The 20,741-nt window shown below is 32.0% G+C and overlaps 1 protein-coding gene across 1 annotated transcript; it reads left to right on the top strand.

Annotated features, from left to right (window-relative positions):
* The first annotated feature begins 2,372 nt into the window (after positions 1-2,372).
* Positions 2,373-14,966, top strand: LOC148283713 (uncharacterized). The gene is made up of 5 exons (XM_088243393.1): positions 2,373-2,620; positions 4,397-4,529; positions 7,299-9,502; positions 10,114-10,229; positions 13,395-14,966. The coding sequence occupies exons 1-5, from the start codon at positions 2,493-2,495 to the stop codon at positions 13,619-13,621; spliced, it is 2,808 nt and encodes a 935-aa protein (XP_088099519.1). The 5' UTR covers positions 2,373-2,492; the 3' UTR covers positions 13,622-14,966.
* Positions 14,967-20,741: the final 5,775 nt, after the last annotated feature.

Here is a 20,741-nt window from a genome sequence, read left to right as displayed (position 1 = left end):
TATAAAGTCGGAATAATGCGTTCATTCATGAGAAGATTAATAAATGTAGAGGAAGCAAGGTATTTATGCAATGACAGAGTGAAATTGGGTTTTATCCTTTCTACCAACTCTGATGTTCGTTTTGTTGTTTAAAAAACCAATACACATTTCTTCATGTTTTATTTTGTATTTATATTTGAAAGAAAATAAAACTCTTAACTTTAAATTCACTATCGCACTCCAAAATAATTATTATGATAATTTATTGTAGTTCCTTTTGCAAAACCCTCCAACGCATAGTAATAAGCACATATTATACAGCATAACCATTGATAATATTTTTTTTTAGTCCTTACATCCTGTCAGAGGCAACTCGTGATAATTAATTTTAAGGAAATATTATAGAGAATATGATAAATTGTATTAAATACGTCTGCCTTGTGGTCAAGCGCTCAACGCGTGTGTCAATTATGTAAGAGGTATCGGGTTCGATTCCCGGCATGAAATATTTATTTGAACGTGTGTTTTTTTGCGCTAGAATTTTCATAGTCCCTGGACTAGCACACGAAGCGTAAAACCGATCATCTTACCTTCATGCAACAAAAATGAACAATATACGCTGCGGTTGTTAGTGAAATGGTGTGATATAAATTAAATTATTCCAACCCACCCGCGGAGGGCTTATTACTAAAACGCTCGAAATACTTGATTTAATTAAGAATGTTTGAATTAGGAATGCATTCGAAATCAATTTTATTCGCGATATTTTGGTGTTTCCAATATATCAAAATTAGCTATATAAATTGTCCGATTTTTGGATTTCAAGCTTTAATTTTTTTTTTTTTTTAATGTTAATATTTATGTTAAACTTCTGAGAGTTGAGTTCTTTTGTATTTAGACATTCCCGTTTTTCGTTCTCTCTGTCAAACCTTTTACTCAATATAATCCACGTAAGCAACTACGTTTGTGTCTTATTTACAGTATAAACTTTCCTTCAAATTAACCATTCGTCTTGACATCTGTATAAATATCTGTATAACTTTTCCATTAATATTGGTATCTGTGGTGTAATGGGAAAAGCGCGTATTGATGCGTCCTTAGTTTTAATTACTGTCTGAATAACGAGACAGAATACGGAATGATAACAATACCACTATTTTATATACTCTATATATAAATATATATAGAGTATATTGTATCCATATAATCTCTCCAGGCATCTCTGTCTGCGGCCAACTCCCAAATGTGTTCCTAAGCCAGGTTTACGTTCTGTAGTTACGTGAACGAACGGTCAGCCATCTGATGCTTTGTAAAGTAGGCAAGCGTGATTAAGGCTCTCGGGAGACATTAATTTATTTTCTATCCGTAATACATGGCACAGCCAGCCGTTTGACTCCGCTTAATGAGTGAGCAACGTCCGTTGTCTTATTTCTACATTACATTCCACACCGTCATACACCCAGAATTCTTCTGAGGCACCTATTCTTTAAGGTCAATAGTTTGATATTTTGGGCCCTAGTGAAGAGAATAGATGCTTACAGACATGGTATAGAATATATTTAGTTTTTAATGACTAATCATCTGATCTCCAGAGCTTTTACACTATTCTATTTTCCGTTTCGTACACTTCCAGCTATTCAAAACTCTCGACCCTTTCGATGACTTAGGCTGCTAAAGGTCAGGGAATGTTTAACATCTATTATAATTGGGTAATTCATATAGCGCTATTTTTTATGAAAATCACCTCAAGGGCGCTGGCACAAAATATAATTGCTTTACAAAACTATAAATAATAAGTTTGATTCCCCAGAACTGATTAATCTACCTTCTCATCGTTTCCCTTCCAGACCAACTGAACTGTCTGATCTGTTCTTAATTTCTAACATTTAAACTAATCATTGGAAACATTATACCATCCCTCAAATATATGAAACATTTAACAAAAAAAATAATAGTCTAGATTTATTTGAAAATTCTTTTAATAGCTACAGAAGAGAACTAAGAAGCTCGATTCAGAATAACAGAGAAAAAACGTTTTGTCTTTTTTTGCTCTTTATTTCTCGTCATCGAATCAAATGCAATTTCACACATCTAGTTTCCGTCATTCATTTTTCTATTTTTTTATATTTTCATTTTGTTTTAATTACTAATTATTTTATTTTCTTTACGGTTTAAACCGTCGCTTTATTCCATTTCAATTACGTAAATACATGTTTTTGGGTGGCAGATTTTACTATTTATATATATTTTTTAAAGTCTCTATGTATTTTTTTATGCTTGCGGAGTCTATCAGAAATGAGCTAATCATCTTAGAACTTGTACTGAAATTTGCGCACGTCACTGGGAACATTATCACAGTTCTCGCAATAACACTCTCCCAGGATAATTCTCACAGTAATGTATTATTCATTGTTTTTGCACGATGGAACCGAATATCCGGATTACACAATATTAAAAATATCTGAAGTGATTTTCGGTGACTGTCGAATCTCTAAAAAGTCCGTCAAGCAAAAATGGATCGTGTTAATTTCTTTGTTGAAAGAACGTTAGTGAAATGCATGATAATTGTTTTGATTTTGATTCCTTTTGTTTGTGAAATAAGTTGTGCAGAAGACGGGCTTTGTGGGAATAAACAAATATCGTAAGTTCTATTTTTTTAGGAATTTTTAGGAATTATTAATTTTAAAAAAATTAGTCCTTTAACTCTAACTTAAAAACTATTACCTCTGCAATAATACTAACGCAAAAATATTTTGAACAATTTGTTTCCCCCAAAAATAATTTAATTGAAATATTTCATTTTTATCTTTTTTTTAACGTAAAATTGTCAATTGTTTTGTTTTTATATATAATATTTCGATGAAAAATTTTGAGCAAAAAAATGAATAAAATTTAAATAACTGCTTCACGTTTAAAAAAATGCCCTGAGATTTACTATCGGTATGAATTCTAATATTAAAAAAAGTTAGCTGCCGTTTTTAATCAGTAATTAACAAAACTTACCGTCAATTCTGGCAAAAAAAACGTCTATCGCAGGGTTAACACATTTTGGCAATATTGTTACAACAAACAAACAAACCATCACGCCGTTTTCCCTTAAGGGTAGGCAGAGAGGATAAAACGCCACGCCGCTATATCTTTGCATACAGATCTCGCTTCCTCTACATTCATACATCTATTCGACTATTATTACGACTTTTGAGGTGTCCATCTTCAAGTACTTGTTGGATTTGGTCATGCCATGTCTTTCTCGGTCCTCCTCTAATTCTGCTTCCATCAACATTCGCGTTGTTAATATTTTTAGCCGTTCTTTCGCTGTTCATTCGGTCTACTCGTCCAAACCTTACATAATGTACGGATTTCAACATTTGTGCATCTATCGTACATAGTTTTACCACACGTTCGCCTGAGAGATTGCATTTCTACAGCCTTCAGCCTACTTTTATCCCTGTTTTCCCAAGTCCATACTTCACTCCCATACATTAGAGTTGGCTTTAGAACTCCATTTTGAACTGCTAGTTTTGCCTCCTGCGATAATCATTTGTTTGCCAAAGTAGATTTAAGTGCACCGTTCACTCTGTTTCCGGCACTCACTCTCCTTCTAATATCTTTCTCAGCTATTCCACCCCTAGTAAACATACTTCCCAGAGACATAAATTCCTCTACCTGTTTTAGTATACCCCATTCACAGTGATTTTTAAATTTAGTCATACTTTCATTTCTTTTAAAAACCATCTCTTTCGATTTATCGACATTCATCAGCAAATCGCTTCCCTTGCATACATCGTAGACTTTTCTTACTAAGAATTGCAGCTATTCTTTGTTTTAAGCAAGAAGCATGGCATCATCAGCATACAAAAGACAATTGACAGTTAAATCACCCATTTTTGCTCCCATTCTTAAGCCGTTCAGTTCTTTCATACAGTTATCGATATATACGTTAAATAACCATGGTGACATCACACATACCTGTTTGACTCCTTTATGAATGTCAAACCACGATGTGTATGATCCATTTAAATTCTTCAATTTATAATTTTAAATTATTTTTTTTTCAAGCAAGAATATCACTTTTGAATCATTATTCTGATACTAAAACGTTTTTTTTTCTATTTTATATTTTATGGCTTGACAGATTTTTGCATAACACCATCCCTTTATGTAATAGTCAACGCGTTTGCCTATCATACAGGAGGTCTCGGGTTCGATTCCCGACATATTTATTTGTACCTGAAGCGTAAGACTGACCTTCATACCGTCATGTAACAAAAATTATCAAGATATTGGTGTACCGATGCAGTGCCCTATGCACTATTAGGTGCGGAAAGGGAATGATAATGATGCAAGTTGAAGATGGAATACCGTAAAGTTAGTGCTTAAATTCAGATTTTATTAGATATATCATTTTGTGTTCCAGAATGATTGGTCAAAGAAGGAAAATTTTCACTCAGAGAGTGTTAGAATCATACACAGATAGAAATTGTAAAAAAGGAACTCCTAACTGCAAAGTTATGACACGATATGTGCCAAGAAATAAATCAAGAATGGAGGTAAGAGTGTAATACAAATATTCAATATTTATCTTTCTTACGAACTAAGCCCAGAACTTTCCACTTGTACGCTTGGTTCGAGGGTATATTCGTTGCCAGCAGCGTTGCCAATTCTACCGATTTTGGGAGCAATCTACCGATCTACCGAATTCGATGGAAATTCTACAATTGGCTTCCCCCTCTCCACGAAAACGAGAAATCAGGCCGGTGCGGCAGTATAAAACTGCTTCAGAAGTAACAGTTTTTGTGATTGTGATTAGCTAAAACTAATAACAAATCTACCGATTTATTTTTCTGCATCTACCAATTTTAGCTTGATGGAGGTTGGCAACGCTGGACATCAGATAAGAATGGATACGTTAACACATCTTTTACACCGTGGTCAAAATTTCTAATCTGGCGACGACTTTAAATCGCAAATTTTTCTTGTTTGCCAGATGCATCAGAAAAAGTTTACTGTTGATGAAGAATACGGTTATGTTTGTGAAATAGAACCATAACCCTGAACGAGTGGTTTTGACTCGATGGTTTGGTAAAAATCCTGAATAAGAGAATTTTGAAATGTTATAGCTGTAACCCTCCAATAAAAGAGACTAAGTCTTGTGCTTGAAGAGCGAATTACACTGTTATAATAAATTATTTATTAGTTTACATCATTTTAAATATATGAAAATAAAATTGATATTATACATAAGATAATATTTTCTCATGCTTTCACTTTTTGAACTTTTTTGGTGAAACAGCTCAACTGTTAATTTTTGAAAAGCGAAGTAATAAACATTTTAAATGAGAGCTCGAAATGATGAAAATATTGACTTAATACACAAACACATCACTCACATACATTTACACTTGATCGTTTGATTTATATAGAATACAAATCGATGTACAGGTTAATTGTTTATAAATAGAAACTATTAAAAAAAATATAAGTAAATAGTAGAGCCTGTCATCTAATAACATGTGTTCACAATAAAACGACGGTTTGAATTATACAGGGTGTTCTTTAAACCCTGTCACATCCGAAACTACGATGATCAGTATGGGCAAGAAGGCATATTAGCATATTTAAAAAAATATTTAGAATAAATATTTTTTTTAAAAACAAAATATTAACAAAACAAATGGTTGCTTACTTCTGCAGGGGAGAAGCGAGGGGGACGTGGCCGCGCGATTGGTGGTGTACCAGACTCCCCCCTCTCCTTCCTCGTTTTTCCCCTGCAGAAGTAAGCAACCATTTGCTTTTGATATTTTATTTAAAAAAACTTAATTAGTTCTAAAAATTTATTTTAACGAGGCAATATGTCTTCTTGCTCATACTGATCATCGTGGTTTTGGATGTGACAGGGTTTAATGAACACCCTGTATAAAAATTTACCAATGCATTTTAGATATATTTTATGAGTTATGATTTGATGATGTTTATCATAATGTATAGTGTCATCCAAATCCAGTAGTGCGTAGGACACTTGATTCCCCAATTGCACCTATTCTCGATCTATAATTTCGTTATGGCAAAATGATCAGTTTCTCGCTTTAGATTCTGCCCAGGGCAAAAAAAAAACAAAATCACCTTTGAAGATTAATATTCTGGTTGACCCTAACGCGAATCAAACCCGAGATTTGAAGCGTGATAGACAAAGCTCGAACCAAAATACCTGAAGGCGGATTTATCTTAATTCCATTTTTTTTTCAGGATTTTACCAAAGAGAATCCATCGAGTCAAACACATTAATCCTAAACTCTGGTTCTGTAAAACATTCAAAATCGTATTCTTAATTCCGATTAAACAACCGGTGGCCTCAGGGAACTGTTGTGTTCACTCTTGGTAGTTGATATTCCAATAAATTTGTAAGAATTATGATTGTCGATGCATGGGAGTTCCTACCCGGTTGGAGGTTGACAGAAGAAAACAATGTTGTGCTTTGATAATGAAACGATGCCTACATGCTGGAACTGACTTCTACGACATAAGCTGACCAAACTCAGGATAAGACTGCTTGTATATATATAGTTCAGTGTTTATTTTACTTACTAGAGTGGTCTTAAGGTCGTGTACTATTTATTTACCTGGCTCTCAGCAATTTGATATCCGCGCGTGTCAGCACTTTGTTATTAGTTATCGGAATGTTTTGATAATCAACTGTTTTCACAGGAAATGTATGATTCAATTTTTGCAATGTCCTTAAGACGACAGTAGGTAAGATGACAGTTGATTTTCGTTTCTGGGTAAATGCCTTAAATACAAACAAAATAAGTGTAACAACTTTAAACAAACGGCGGATTCATGGGGTTTTCAAGTAAGTGATTCATTTGATAAAGTATGACAACAAAGCCTTCTTACCGTGTAGAGGAAATAAACCTAGGATTAAACTAATAATGTGTATTCAAGGCACGAGTTTACCCCCGGAAGAAAGCCATTGTTTTCGTTATATATTTGATGTCCGTCTCGTAGTCTAGCAGTTAGCATGTTTTGCTACCATAAATGACATCTCGGATTCTATCTCCGCTAGCTTGCTATAAATGTATTTAAAAAGGTCTATTTTTACAGCAATATTTCATAGTATTTACGTACACCAAAAGCGTAAACTGGTCCCCTTGTCTTTATGTAATGAATGATCTAGTTTGATGTACTGATGTAGTGCCCCATGCATCACTAGGTGTGTTTAAATTATGATAATGATGATTTAATTTATTTATTGATGTAACTTTTTTTTAAAATAGGCTTCTCTTTTGAAATGTTGTTAATTTATTTTGTTTCTTTTTCAGACATATCGCGTTAAAAAGAATGTGAAAAATTGCTGTAATGGATACTCTTTAGACACTAAAAGTAATAAATGTATTCCGGTGTGTCTCAAACCATGTTCCAATGGAATATGTTCTAAGCCTAATTTTTGCTCGTGTCTATCTGGATATGTTCGAAATGATACAAATAGCTTGAAATGCATCCCACATTGTCCAAACGCGTGCAAAAATGGCTTCTGCATAGCTCCTAACAAATGTTCTTGCGATGTAGGATATGAACTTATTGATAACAAATGTTCACCAATTAAATGCACTGTCAAGTGCACTAATGGCATTTGCGCTAAGCCTGATGAATGCACCTGCCTTCCCGGTTTTAGTATTGATCCTCTCGACAAGTATACATGCACGCCACAGTGTGACCCAGATTGCGAGAACGGCGAATGTATCTCGCCCAACAACTGTAGTTGTAATATGGGGTTCAAGTTGAGCTTAAACAGCACAACACGCTGTGAACTAGCATGCTCGCGACCATGCGTGAACTCTGTATGTGCCGCTGTTGAGTTATGTACGTGTATTACTGGATATACCCGTGATCAGGTCGACCTTTACAAGTGTAATCCGTTATGTGACCCTCCGTGTCAAAATGGAGTTTGTGTAGAACCAGGCAAGTGTTCTTGTGACGAAGGTTTCGAGGAAACTCCTTTACTCGAGAATGATTGCATACCTGTTTGCAGTACATCTTGCTTTAACGGAATATGTACAATGCCAGATTATTGTACATGCGATCCTGGTTATGAACATCCTGATAATAACTCTCTCTTATGCGAACCGGTCTGTAAAAGCGGCTGTCGTAATGGAGTTTGCATCGGTCCCGATCGCTGCATTTGTAACGAAGGGTTCGCTTTAGATACAGTGAATCAAATGATGTGTATTCCAAATTGTACTAATGGATTCCCAAACAGTCCTGATACATGCGAATGTAACGAATCGTACGAATTTGTCACTAATATATGGAATGTATGTAAACCAATGTGTTCCAATCATTGTGAAAATGGAATTTGTGTCGCTACAGAGACATGCAAATGTTTGGCTGGATATAAAAAGAATATCACTACAAGTTATACATGTGATCCAGTTTGTTCAGCTTGTAAAAACGGAATATGCACTTCACCTGGAGTTTGCACCTGTTTGGAAAATTATTTACCCGATCCTTTTAATAATTCATCTTGTATACCTCAATGTAAGCAACCCTGTGTTCATGGTTTCTGCTCTTCGCCAAATGTTTGTACGTGTCATCATGGTTACGTCCAATCCGAAACAATGCCCAACGTATGCGTACCAAAATGTTCAGCGCTTTGCTCATTCGGGACGTGCACAGCTCCAGAGACATGCTCGTGCAATTTGGGATACGTGCGAGACAAAAACAATAAATATATCTGCAACCCATTTTGTTCTGCAAAATGTGCACATGGCTATTGTTCGGCTCCAGATAAATGTACTTGTTTTGACGGATACTCGATCAACATGACAGATCCATATAATTGTCAACCCGTTTGCAAACATGATTGCGTTAACGGAACGTGTATTGCTCCGGATAGTTGCGCGTGTAACGAAGGATTTGCCTTTGATGGTGAAAACCGTTTTTCTTGTAAGCCGTATTGTTCGAAACCTTGTCAAAATGGTGCGTGCGTCGCTCCTGACACTTGCGAATGTTTTGATGGATTTTCTTTACTAAATGAAACTTGTAATCGAGCGTGCGAAGAAAATTGTGTCGGAGCTAATTGTGCGCAGAAGTGTAAATGCGAAACAGATAATGAGATCGATTATATGGATAAATTTACCTGCAAACCAGTGTGTAGTAGATCTTGTGGAAATGGTACTTGTACTTCACCAGAAACATGCACATGTCACAAAGGTTTTGCGACAAAAGATCCTGAAATGCCTTGTTTACCAGAATGCATTGGATGCTATTATGGAGTTTGTTTAAAACCAGGAAATTGTGTTTGTAAAGAAGGTTACGCAGAAACGAGTAGCGGGTTGAATTGTGTTCCAATATGTAGCCTCCCGTGTGCCAATGAATCTTGCGTAGCACCTGAAGTATGCGAATGTTTAGGAGGCTATTATAGTAATGGGATGTGTATCTGCTACGAAGGGTTTAGTGGAAAAAATTGCTCACACAGTCAAACGCCTCATATGTTGGTTTTGACTGCTGGAATTAATTATCAAAGGTTAGTATAAATGAATTTTTCATACGTAAAATGTGTTTTGTTTTTACAAAACGATATTGTCTTTCATAATGGGGATGGAATTGTATTATATATTTTTATTTTGTTATCGTACCAATGAAATAAAAAAAGGACGTTTAACGCTATAGCTAATAATATTTCGGAAAAGTTTCCTCCTAAACTTTTGTTGGAACAAAAATAGCTGAGATTTTTCACATCATTTTCCCCTCAATTTATATTCCCCGAATGAAACCGAACTAATAAAGAAAATGTTTCAGTCATAAAAATATTTAAATTAGTTTGTTGGTGGTCTTACCAACAAACTGATTGAAGGGTTTTTTTTACAAAAAATACGTAACGGGAATTTGAATATTTTCCCATAAACCGCAAAAAACATTCTCTGTCAAAAATTTATTAAATATTTTAATTGTTCTAAATATAATATTCAAAAACATGTTTTCCGTATTATACAATACTGTCTTTAAAAAAATCAAAATATTAAAAAAAAAAAAAAAACAGTTTTTTTTTCATTTAGTGAGAAAACATTTCAGTTTCAGTTATACAGTTTTTGTAAAAAAATCCTTCAATTGTTATAATTTTTTGTACATTTTCAGGTTTATAGACGATTCTTGGAACATTATTTTCGTGGTAGCTGGAGTTTTAGTTTTTGGACTTATTTTGATCGGCATAGACCGCGTCAGGAACAGAACCACGGAGTACTGCTTAGAGGGTAAGTTAAAATACAACAGTAAAATACACGCATCACAATAAAACAAAAATAACGCCGTTGAACAGATTCAGATCATTAGGATTTAAAAAGTTTTTATTACCAAAGCATTTGAGAAGTCTTTGCAATTATAGGGTTTATGGGCTGTCTTTGCCTGGTCAAAGACATCATTTTAAAAAATGTGTAACATTTACCATTCCCATTAAGTTTGAACATCCTGTTTTTTCACAAATTATAAAAAAAATGTTCGATCTGGACACGAAAACGCTATTGTAATATTTATAAAATGTGTTTGACAAATAATAAATAAATGACTAATTTTACCTATAAATGGAATAAATACTTTGCCATTTATGTCAATGTGAATTATGTAGTTTAAGGCTGATATAAAATATTTATCAAATAAAAAATGTGGTTACTAACTTGAAATCGCTGTGTTAAAAACACGTGTTTCGAAATTTGGACGGATGTTTGAGATAAAATCGTAACAACAGGAGGTTGAATTCAAAATAAAATGAAGTCATTAAAGAGATATAATATGAAATTATGATTCATAGTCGAATAATACATGCTCAAATAAGTAGGTACTCATTTATAAAATGTTAACTGCGTTTCGAAAGTCAAACAAGCATTAGTTTGAGAAAATTGTGAATGTAATTCCGTTTGCTTATTTGATTTTTGTCCCTCACTAATATACAGGGTGGCCAGATACTTGACGTAATAAAAATGTGGGGAACACCCCAAAGGCTGTAAAAAAAGGCAAATGTGTTCAATGAATTGTCAACTGTCACCTGAATTTTTTTTCGGGTAATATGTTAATAAAAAATAAATAAAAAATTCTTCATTTGTTGAATATTAAATATGTTATTGGAGAAAAAAAATAAAACGTGTCGTTCAATCGGAAGTATTATTTCATTATTATTATTTATTGAATTGTAGTTTTTTTTCAATAGTGTATCGGAGACGCCGACACTGATATTCTTTTAAATATCAGGTGTAAAAAGTCACATAGTATTTCAAAAAGCTTTAAGAACAAATAAACTCTCGCATAATTCTAAAAAAAGTAGTCCTTACCACAGATTTTTTTTTCTTTATATCAATAAAAGATCAGAGGATGCGATTTCTTAAAAAAATACGGTATGGGCAATTAATACGGTATGGTAATTCAAATACGGTAACTCAAAAAACGAAAAATAGGTGCTTTTGGCAATAATAAATTACTTGTAATAGTAAATAGTAATACAGTAAAATATTTTTTTGGTTGAGATGCATTTATTTTTTTAGTAAATTTTCAAAGTTATTCCCACGAGCTTTTATGCACAGTCTTCATCTTCTCAACAAATTAGTTCTTATGTCTTGAAATGTTGAAACGTTATGGTTTTGACGTATCATATTTTTTGCGTCTCGTAACCTTTATCGAAGTACCTCTTCAGTTAACATTCATTTCCATTTACTTTTTTGAAGTAAATATATATTTTTTTATTAATAAATTTCATGAAAGATACATGTTTTTTTAAAAATTCTATACATATCTGATTTTAAACATCTAGTAAATGTTATCACTGTAACTCTCCAAAAACAGAGAATAACTCTTGTGCTTGGAGAGTGACTTACCCTGTTGTAGTTGTTTATTTATAAGAGTTTATATAATTTTAAATATAAGTACATGAGAAAAAAAACATAGGATATTTAAATAAAAAAACATAAAACAAAAGTACATTCATACTAATTAAAATTAAATGCAGTTTTTACACGTGTTCAAATAATTTCTTTAGATTTACTTTAAATTTAATTATTTATATATTATTTTTAATAGTTTTTAGTTCATTAGGAAGATTGTTATAATTTTTTACACCTTTACAGACAAAGCAATTTTGACCATGACTTGTGTGGAATTTAGGAATTTTAATATTATGTTGATATCTGAGTGACTTATTCATCTCAAATTCTTTTATTTTTTCTTCTTTATAAATTTGTATGATAGAATTTATTTTATAGAGTGTCTACTGTATGAAGTTTAAATATTTTTATACACTTTCCGTATTAAATATTAAGGATTTCTTCAGAGTTACTTTAATAATTAATTTTTGTACTATTTTAAAAGGGGTTTAATATATTGGCATATGCACCACCCCATCCTACAATACCATATTGTAACAAAGATTGTACATTGAGTAAAAAGCTATTTTAAAATTCTTGATTTTTAAAATATTTCTTAATCTATTAAATATGTATATACATTATCTAATACGTTTAACTAGTTCACTAATATGGTCTTTCCATTTTATGTTTTGGTATATGTATACAACAAGATATTTAATTTTATCTGTTGTATCAAGTACTGGACATGTTAGATTGCAGTTATTTTTGTTGCAATAGCTTTTGGCAAATGACCTTGTCTTTTAAGTAAAATGTATACATTTATCTTAAAACGAATGATCTTTTTGCTTACTGTTATACCATGCACAATTTGCACATTGAACTTAAAAGAAATAGTATTTTTGCTTCCAGTTTAGTTGTTCTTCCGAGAAACAGTGATCATGCACAGTGGCGGTTTTGCATTTAACCCCCTCATATAATCTTCTTCTCGGTTCTTGGTTTGCGATCACTGAACTCCACAAATTCCAATTAGTTTCGGGCCGTTGAAAATTTGACAAACTTCACTCACTTGGACTTGTCGCCAGTTGTGCGCGTATCCCAGTACAACACAAACGGTCGCTGCACTCGAGTAAAATTCACAAATGGTTATTCGAATTTTATTTTATCAACCGTTAAGTCTAATATTCAGTTTCTCCAATTGCGTCTAACTGTGAATGGGGGTATTCGCTTTCCTGTCCTACGATTTTTATATTAAAGTGTGAATCCGGCTTAGGTCTTTCCCTATATTTCTTCATATTCTGCATTTACGCCATTTACAGGGGCTTATCTGAACCATAGTGTCCGAGACTCGATTGTAGTTTTAATAAATTGCTTAACATGGAACGTGTCAGGCCCAGTTGCACCAACAAAAGTTTCGTTTTCGTTAAAATATGATGTTTTTATTTAACTTTTTTCGTGCAATTCATCTTCTACATTTGGACGAAAATGAAAGAATTATTTAACTTTTAACTTTTTGGTGCAACTGGGCCTAAGAATATTAAATTTATCTAACTTTTAATATATTTTCAGATGATTGGCACTACGACTCCGTATTTGTGACTACGGGTAGGATAAACAGTAAGATGGCGAATTTCACGAGTAACCCGCTATACACAGCCACACAATTCTCTGACAAAGAAGATGACGAAAGCGATTTCGAAGAAGATAGTAAAGAGATTATAGATGAATTGTCTATTGCTAACGAGAGTTTCATAGAGTCGAACTATAACTCATCCACAGAAACAGCCATTTGTTAGGGCTATAGTGTAAACAAATATATCACCCTATAAAAGCTTACTAGTATAAAACAACGTTTTTTAAGATACATATATATTTTAAATTTTAACCTGGAGGAAGGCACATTTATGACACCATGTTGATTTTTTTGTGTATGTTGACATATGATAACATCTTATTGTACAGGTACAAACTTACCTGTTTTCAATAGAAACCTATATACGGGTAACTTTATGTCGTAAACCATGCAAAAATGGTTAGCATTTAAATATACCTGTCTTTGAAGAATCATAATACGAGTATTATAGACAAATTAAAAATCATATGAGGTCCGTAGAGTCATCATGTGCTTTTCATATTATGAGTAACCAAAAGAGATATTTTTTACTTTTTGATAATAATACGTACTCAACCCAAACGGGTATTTAAAATTATGAATAAAATAAAAAACGGTTATTTAAAACAATACGTTTTGTTTTTTTTAAAGGGAAAGGAGAAATACTTGAATTCTTATTATTAACTCAAATATTTTAATTTTCAGACCATTTTCTAAAAGTCGTAAATAACTTGTGCTGGAAAAATGGAAATTAAGTTGTGGTAAAGTGGAATTTGAACCTGGGACCTTGGGTCCGTGAGTGATACTAAAAAAAACATTTTTCCTTCTTCTATACAAAATGATACATGGTGTTAAATTGTGCCTTCTACCTACAAAAACGAAAAATTGCCTTTCTTAAAAATTCAAACAAAAATGTTGAATTTAGGCTATTTTATAAAGTCGTTAATAGGCGTACCAAAAAATTAAAACAATTTGTGATAGAGTGGGGTTCGAACCTCCGACCGAAGCGAATACTAATTACTGTCACGGGATCACAACCTTACTCAACTACATAAAATGTTCATAATCTATTTATCTTTTTTCACTGGTGATTCTATTATTTTGACCAATGGATTGCTTAAAATTATCTATTCTCAAGCTATTAATTGATGTTTGTGAGGTATGAATTGTCATAATATACGTTTTGAAAGTAAACTACGATGAAATTTCACCAAGAATTTTCGATAATAAGCTTAAATATTTTAAATTTGTATTTTTTACAACAAAATGGACAGAATACACAATACAAAATAAAAATATGCATACTACATATAAATATTTCCCACTGTTTTGTAGATAATTTCGTACCCCCTGAAATTATATGTATAGAAATATCTACAGGATAAAGTCATTGAACAATATGGGTATATAGGAAATCTATATGGGGTAAGTAAATTTAAAACAAAACTCATAGCGTTAATCTTTACCTAAATATAAGACTGCTATTTTAATGAATTATTTAATTTAAAAAATAAAGTATTGTTGTAATATAATATTTTTTCATTATTATACTCGTATAGTGTATTTATTCATGCATCTTCACACAATAAATATATTATTCTGTATTTTTTAACCCCATATGAAATGGGATATTGTAGTTTTATGAACCTGAAATAAGGGCAAATAACAGAGGATGAAAATGAATGAAATTTATAAAAAAAACTTTCATATAAATAAGTTAATGTTTTTGACTTCGCTGTAATTTGAAAAATAAAAGCATGATACTGTAAAATGTCATACCACAAAGTAAAAAATGTTTTTGATATTGGATATAAACGCATGTGCCCAGTTTGACGACATCTTGAGAGCAATAAAACTAGCGGTTGGTTTTTTAAACTAAGCAGTGGATCTTAGTATTTACATGCCATTAATCAATAAAATTTACTTTTAAAATCATAAGCACATGGTTAATTCACAATTGTATAACAATGATGTTGCTTATGATTGCTGCTTAAATGTCTGTAAAACTAGGAGACATATTACTTATAAATTTATTTATTTGACGGACTTATGCAGTCCATTCTAACGATGGTAAATACAATTTTTTATAATAAATACAGGCACTAATAAAATAAAATACAACTTAATAAAATTAAAGCTAGTACAAAAAAAAAATTACTACCTCAAGACAAGATCCGGTATATCTTAGTGAATTTTTAAATCTATAAAAGCTTACACCAAAAAAGTCCAGATCTTATCTCGAGTTTACAATACGACACAATCGGGACATTGGTGCATGCAAGACATAGTTTGTGCTGTGTTGATCGAGGAACAGCACATTATTATTTCGCGAACGGCGGATCGGAACATCGAATGCCACTTGTTCCAGTAACGACGGTACATCAATTAAGCCATTCAGCAAATTAAACATAAATATGGAGTCAATGTTATTTCTACGTTTTTGTAGACTTGAGATTTTTAACATTGACTCCATTTCTCCCTAAGTGTATTTCTTTTTCATTTAGATTTTTTATAGATATTTTAAGCGTGTATTTTTTTTGTGTAAATTGAAATAATCAGCTATCAACGACAAGAAAAATCTATCAATAAAGTGTAGTATTTAATATATTTTAAAATTTGATAAATATATTGTTTTAGCTTAGTTAGGTTCACAACATGAGAGTTGTTCGATGATGAGGTTCACAATATAAGTACAAAGTTATACAGCGCCTCTATAGTAATTTTTTTACAAAATTGGCGCTGTTTAAGTTAACCAACAATTATTATTATAATTTGTTGAATACGTGTATTTTTCTTCACCCCAATAATTACGTTTGAATTAATTCTGAGACGTTAAACAACCATTTATTTATTTGAAAGATCAATGTCATGAACTAATTATTACGTATTATACTTTCTGTCAGGGGTCAAACAAGTTTGTACGGCAATTCCTCTTCTCGTGAGGATAAGAGCGGATTGAATTACGGAAAGTTGCCAACTCCACTAACCTGCTGTGGTCCTGAGAATGAGATGAGGCTGGCACAGATTTTTGAATAAGCTGGAGGTCTTGCCTGGTCGACAATGGTACAGTTATACTAATAAAAAAAGCTTAGAAACATGTCACTCTTGTAGATTTATCGAGTTACTGGCTGTCCGTTCCGGTAGGTAGACATATTTTTATGAAAATGGCACGAGGAGGAAGACAAGTTAGATTGTACAGGTGGGTAGTTATAAATTATAACAAAATAATACAGAGTTATTTCGGACACCCATTGTGAAAAATGAACAAGTGTTGAAGACTGTTGTGTAATTCTGTGCATCAAAAAAATATTTTAAAAGTTACTTGTAAATGCTAACTTCTGTGAACATTATTAATGGAATGCTAGGTATTTTTTTTATTACTTATTTCATTTTATTTGTATTGTTATTTAAATATTCAATAAACGCATTTACATTCAGTGTATCTATACTATCTATATAATACAATTTAATTTTTAAATTCATTAGAATTGTCCTCTGGTCAGCTCAGTCTGATGTACTGGAACTTATATTTGGTAAGCTGGATTTTATTTTGTAAATTGCATTTTGAAAATTAATAGTAGTTTTTTATGTACAGAAAATCACTTATTGAATGAAAGAAATCCTAAAGTTAAAAATCAATTTGGTAAATAATAATAATCATTATCACAGGACATGTATTGGTGCTCCAATTGAAAGCAAGATGATCGGTTTTACGCTCCAGATCCAGTTCAGGAATGTAAAACTAGTTTAAATGAATTTATTTATTGACAATTCATCATAGTGATATAATAACTTTTATTTAACTATGAGTTACCAATTAAAAGTACTTGGTACCAGTATGACCAATTAGACCCTCTAATGGGCATCTTCAGACTGGTCTATTAGAGGGTGAAAACGGTAATAGGTCAAATAAATAAGTGAAAGTGTACCGAGTATTTTTAACTGAATATTAATCTACATATTTGATGTTGATTTTCCCAGGATTCTAATGAAATAATAAAAAGAAAGAAAAAATAACATACAGAATTGCAGTATTTTGTAAGAGATTAGTAATTGATTTTCAGTATGCAAATAATGATGATTTTAATGGTTTTTCTTTGCTGCTTATTTGTTTTTGTTTCTACAAAAATTGAACACTTTTGGAGCTAAAAAACGATTTTCTTGCACAACCGTCATTTATTTGTATAATTAACCTAGCCGGACCGAAGGGGAAGATTCGAATCCCCCATAGACCGATTTTAATTCGATAACTTAAGTTTTATTAAAGCTATTTGCCGTATATTTTTTGCAATCGTGAAATTAATAGATAGATTTTAGCATTTTCCTGTTTTAGTTTTTAAATTTTTAAATAGTTGTTTTTTTATATTAAAACAAAAAAGACGTCAATAATACAAAGGTCAATTTCATTTTATGTACATAAGCATTCGGCAAACTAACAAAAATGAATAAAATACACGATTTAGTAAAATATGCGTAAGCGAAAACATGAATAAATTATTGCACGGTCATAAACACTTTCAACGCTTTATTTTCCTGGCGCCATTTACAAGGAGGCGCTGGGGTCGTTTGGTCCCCCCGTTCGGATCATGTGTAATTTTTGGATGCTTAGCAAGGGAAAGGTTAGTCAAATTTTAATACACAAATAAATCAGTTGCCCATCGTCATGCTCCGTACCCCCTCTATAATGAATATTTTTAACCCTCTTACGTCGGAATAATTAATATTTTTTTGTCTTCTGTCCCTTTTTGGTAATAAAAGTAATGCTGGGCGATTTTTTATATTCACTTTCATTCAGATATTGCCATCGATTGTTTTTAATGTATAGGAATCTCGTGTTCTCATATTCTTAAATATGTTGATTAACATTAAGTGTTGTATTTCATCGACTATCTTTAATGAAAAAAAATCCCGGTTTCAGTTATATTTTATAACATTGGTCGTACAAAAGTTGGTAAAATGTAGTAAAATGTTACTCAATCGTCTGAACTATAGCCCAGAACAGCGCTGTACAACTTTTATTTTTAAATTATTATTTTTATATTTTATTTTTCCATACACATATTATTTACATAAAAATACAATTACAAAAATACACTTTAGAAAAATATATCTTAAAATTAAGCTATAACATGAATTGGAAAAAATGCCCACAAAGACTACAGCGTCTGAGCGCGGGCCATTCCTTTTTAATTATTAAAAAGTTTGTAGCACATATTTATTTATACATCTATACTATACATAAAAATAACATTTTACAGAAATAATCACAGCAGTGCACAATAAACATGTAGTACATAGTATGAAATAATAGAATAATTAAAACTAAAAAAAATAGTGAACATATAATACAAAAAACAAAAAGTAAAAAGAAACATAACATCTTTAAATAAAAGATAACAATAACCATGGGAAAATCTTATGTCTAAATATAAATATGACACAGTTAACTTGAAAATAACTAGATAATAATAATTTCAAAAAAGAATACGTCAGTATTTTTAAAAAGATTAAGTTTTCATGCGCGTTCATTACCAAACGTACTACCAGGGCCGTAAAATATTAATTGTGAGATTTACTTTTGAAAATTTGCAAAATAATTTAATCAAAACTAATGTCTATTAAGGTGGTTTGATTGAAAGTTTTTTGGAAATTCAAAACGGCTCATGCGGAAAAGATGTTCGATGGCCTACGGATTAAGGCAAAAATAAACAAAAAAAATAAATTAACAAATTATAACAGAGATGGAGAACGCCTTACAGAAAGAATATGAAAGTCCAGGTATTTACAGGGCTTCTCACCTGTCATTGGTTGGTTTAAGTGGCCACTTTACAAACTGTGTTACATTCACCATGTTTCAACATTCATGTTTCTATCTATGATTCTTCCATCTGTTTATTTTATTGAAGTTACCTAGTGGGTAAAATGTAATCTTTTGTCTACAAACATTTAGACAAACTGAAAATATTGTTAAAAAAATGTTTTTACGATAAAATTTGCCGCGAAACTGTTGAAGTTTAGGTATTATAACTGTAAAATTTTTTTTTGGTATATAAATATTTTTTTAGTATTTATTACGAAGATTAAACATAAGAAAAATGGATGCACTTTTAAAAAATAATATGTATTGAGCAGTTTCAGATTTTTTATGTTATAAAATACATCAAAATTCCAGTTAACGGGTCTTACTCGTGTTATAACACTGGAAAAAAAATTCTTGATTTATATCGTTTTTTGATAAACCTGTTTTTTTTTGGTTTCTGCAGACAGGAACTGCTTCTTTTACTATTTTTACAATTCGTGTGGCTTGACTGTGACAGGAACCCCCATGATGGAAGATAGTATGGCGTCCTGAACAATTATTGATGTGTCTCCTTCTGAAATCATATTATATGTAAATTGTTCAGTCATTCGAGGCTCTGTCAGATTAATATTGATTATTCAGATTAGGGTTGATAACCGATTGCACAAATATCACATTCCGGTAATTAGAATATTCGGATACCTGTTGCAATTGTAGTTCGTGTCTTCTCTCGTCAATTAGCTCTGATAAAAGAACATTCTCAGGATACGAGGTCAGTTTTTTTTCGACTGGGTCATAATAATTACTCATTTAATTTTACTGATCAAATAACGAGATAAAGCGAACAGCTTGTTCAAATGCTGCATGCGAACTATAAATGCTCGATGGTTTTGTTTTTATATTGAACCACATAGGTGCATGAACATTAATAAAGAAAGTCGTTAATGTCACTTAACTCTCTGATGGATTATTGTGAGATGCATTCAGCTTATAAATCCTGTTTGCGGTTGAAATGCTTCCATTCCATGGTAAAACTGCTTCCAGTTTTTGGCAGCATCAGAAGCCAGAAGTAACAGATTAATGAATTTTCGTTTTAAAGTCGTCGCCAGGAGCGTTGTCGAATTATTTTTTGGTAAATCTGTCGCTTTTGGGATCTGCCGAATTCGATAAGGAAACACCTTCAGTTTTCGGTGTTATTTGTATAACGGTAACGACTAACGATTCGTGCTGTTTAAGATATATTTTAAGAAACAGAAAAAGGATGCACAAAGTCATAGAACTGCGCGGGTGAGGGGTGGAGTGACAATAAGCCGGGGAGATTTCGTGCGTATATGTATATGTACTTCTTCTTTGTGTGATAACATTACGAAGAGGTAGGTAAATTTAAGGATAAATTAAACAAAAGCTTTCTGACATAATTGACATTAACCATATTTTCAAAATAAAGATGTATGTATATATGTGCCCGTGTATATCAATTTATTAATTTTGTGTTTTTATTTAT

Source organism: Micrasema longulum, unplaced genomic scaffold (genome assembly GCF_059751315.1).
Source record: "Micrasema longulum isolate JH-2025_06_02 unplaced genomic scaffold, ASM5975131v1 h1tg000210l, whole genome shotgun sequence".
In the NCBI taxonomy this organism is placed as follows: Eukaryota; Metazoa; Arthropoda; class Insecta; order Trichoptera; family Brachycentridae; genus Micrasema; species Micrasema longulum.
Note: the sequence above shows the minus strand (reverse complement) of the source record. Positions and strands in the feature narration are given on the sequence as shown.

Bases quoted from the DNA above. Each gene is read 5' to 3' on its own strand.
- LOC148283713 (XM_088243393.1), top strand. From the start codon at position 2,493: ATGGATCGTGTTAATTTCTTTGTTGAAAGAACGTTAGTGAAATGCATG. The intron at 9,503-10,113 runs GTTAGTATAAAT...GTACATTTTCAG, and splicing joins GCTGGAATTAATTATCAAAG to GTTTATAGACGATTCTTGGA. The intron at 10,230-13,394 runs GTAAGTTAAAAT...ATATATTTTCAG, and splicing joins CACGGAGTACTGCTTAGAGG to ATGATTGGCACTACGACTCC.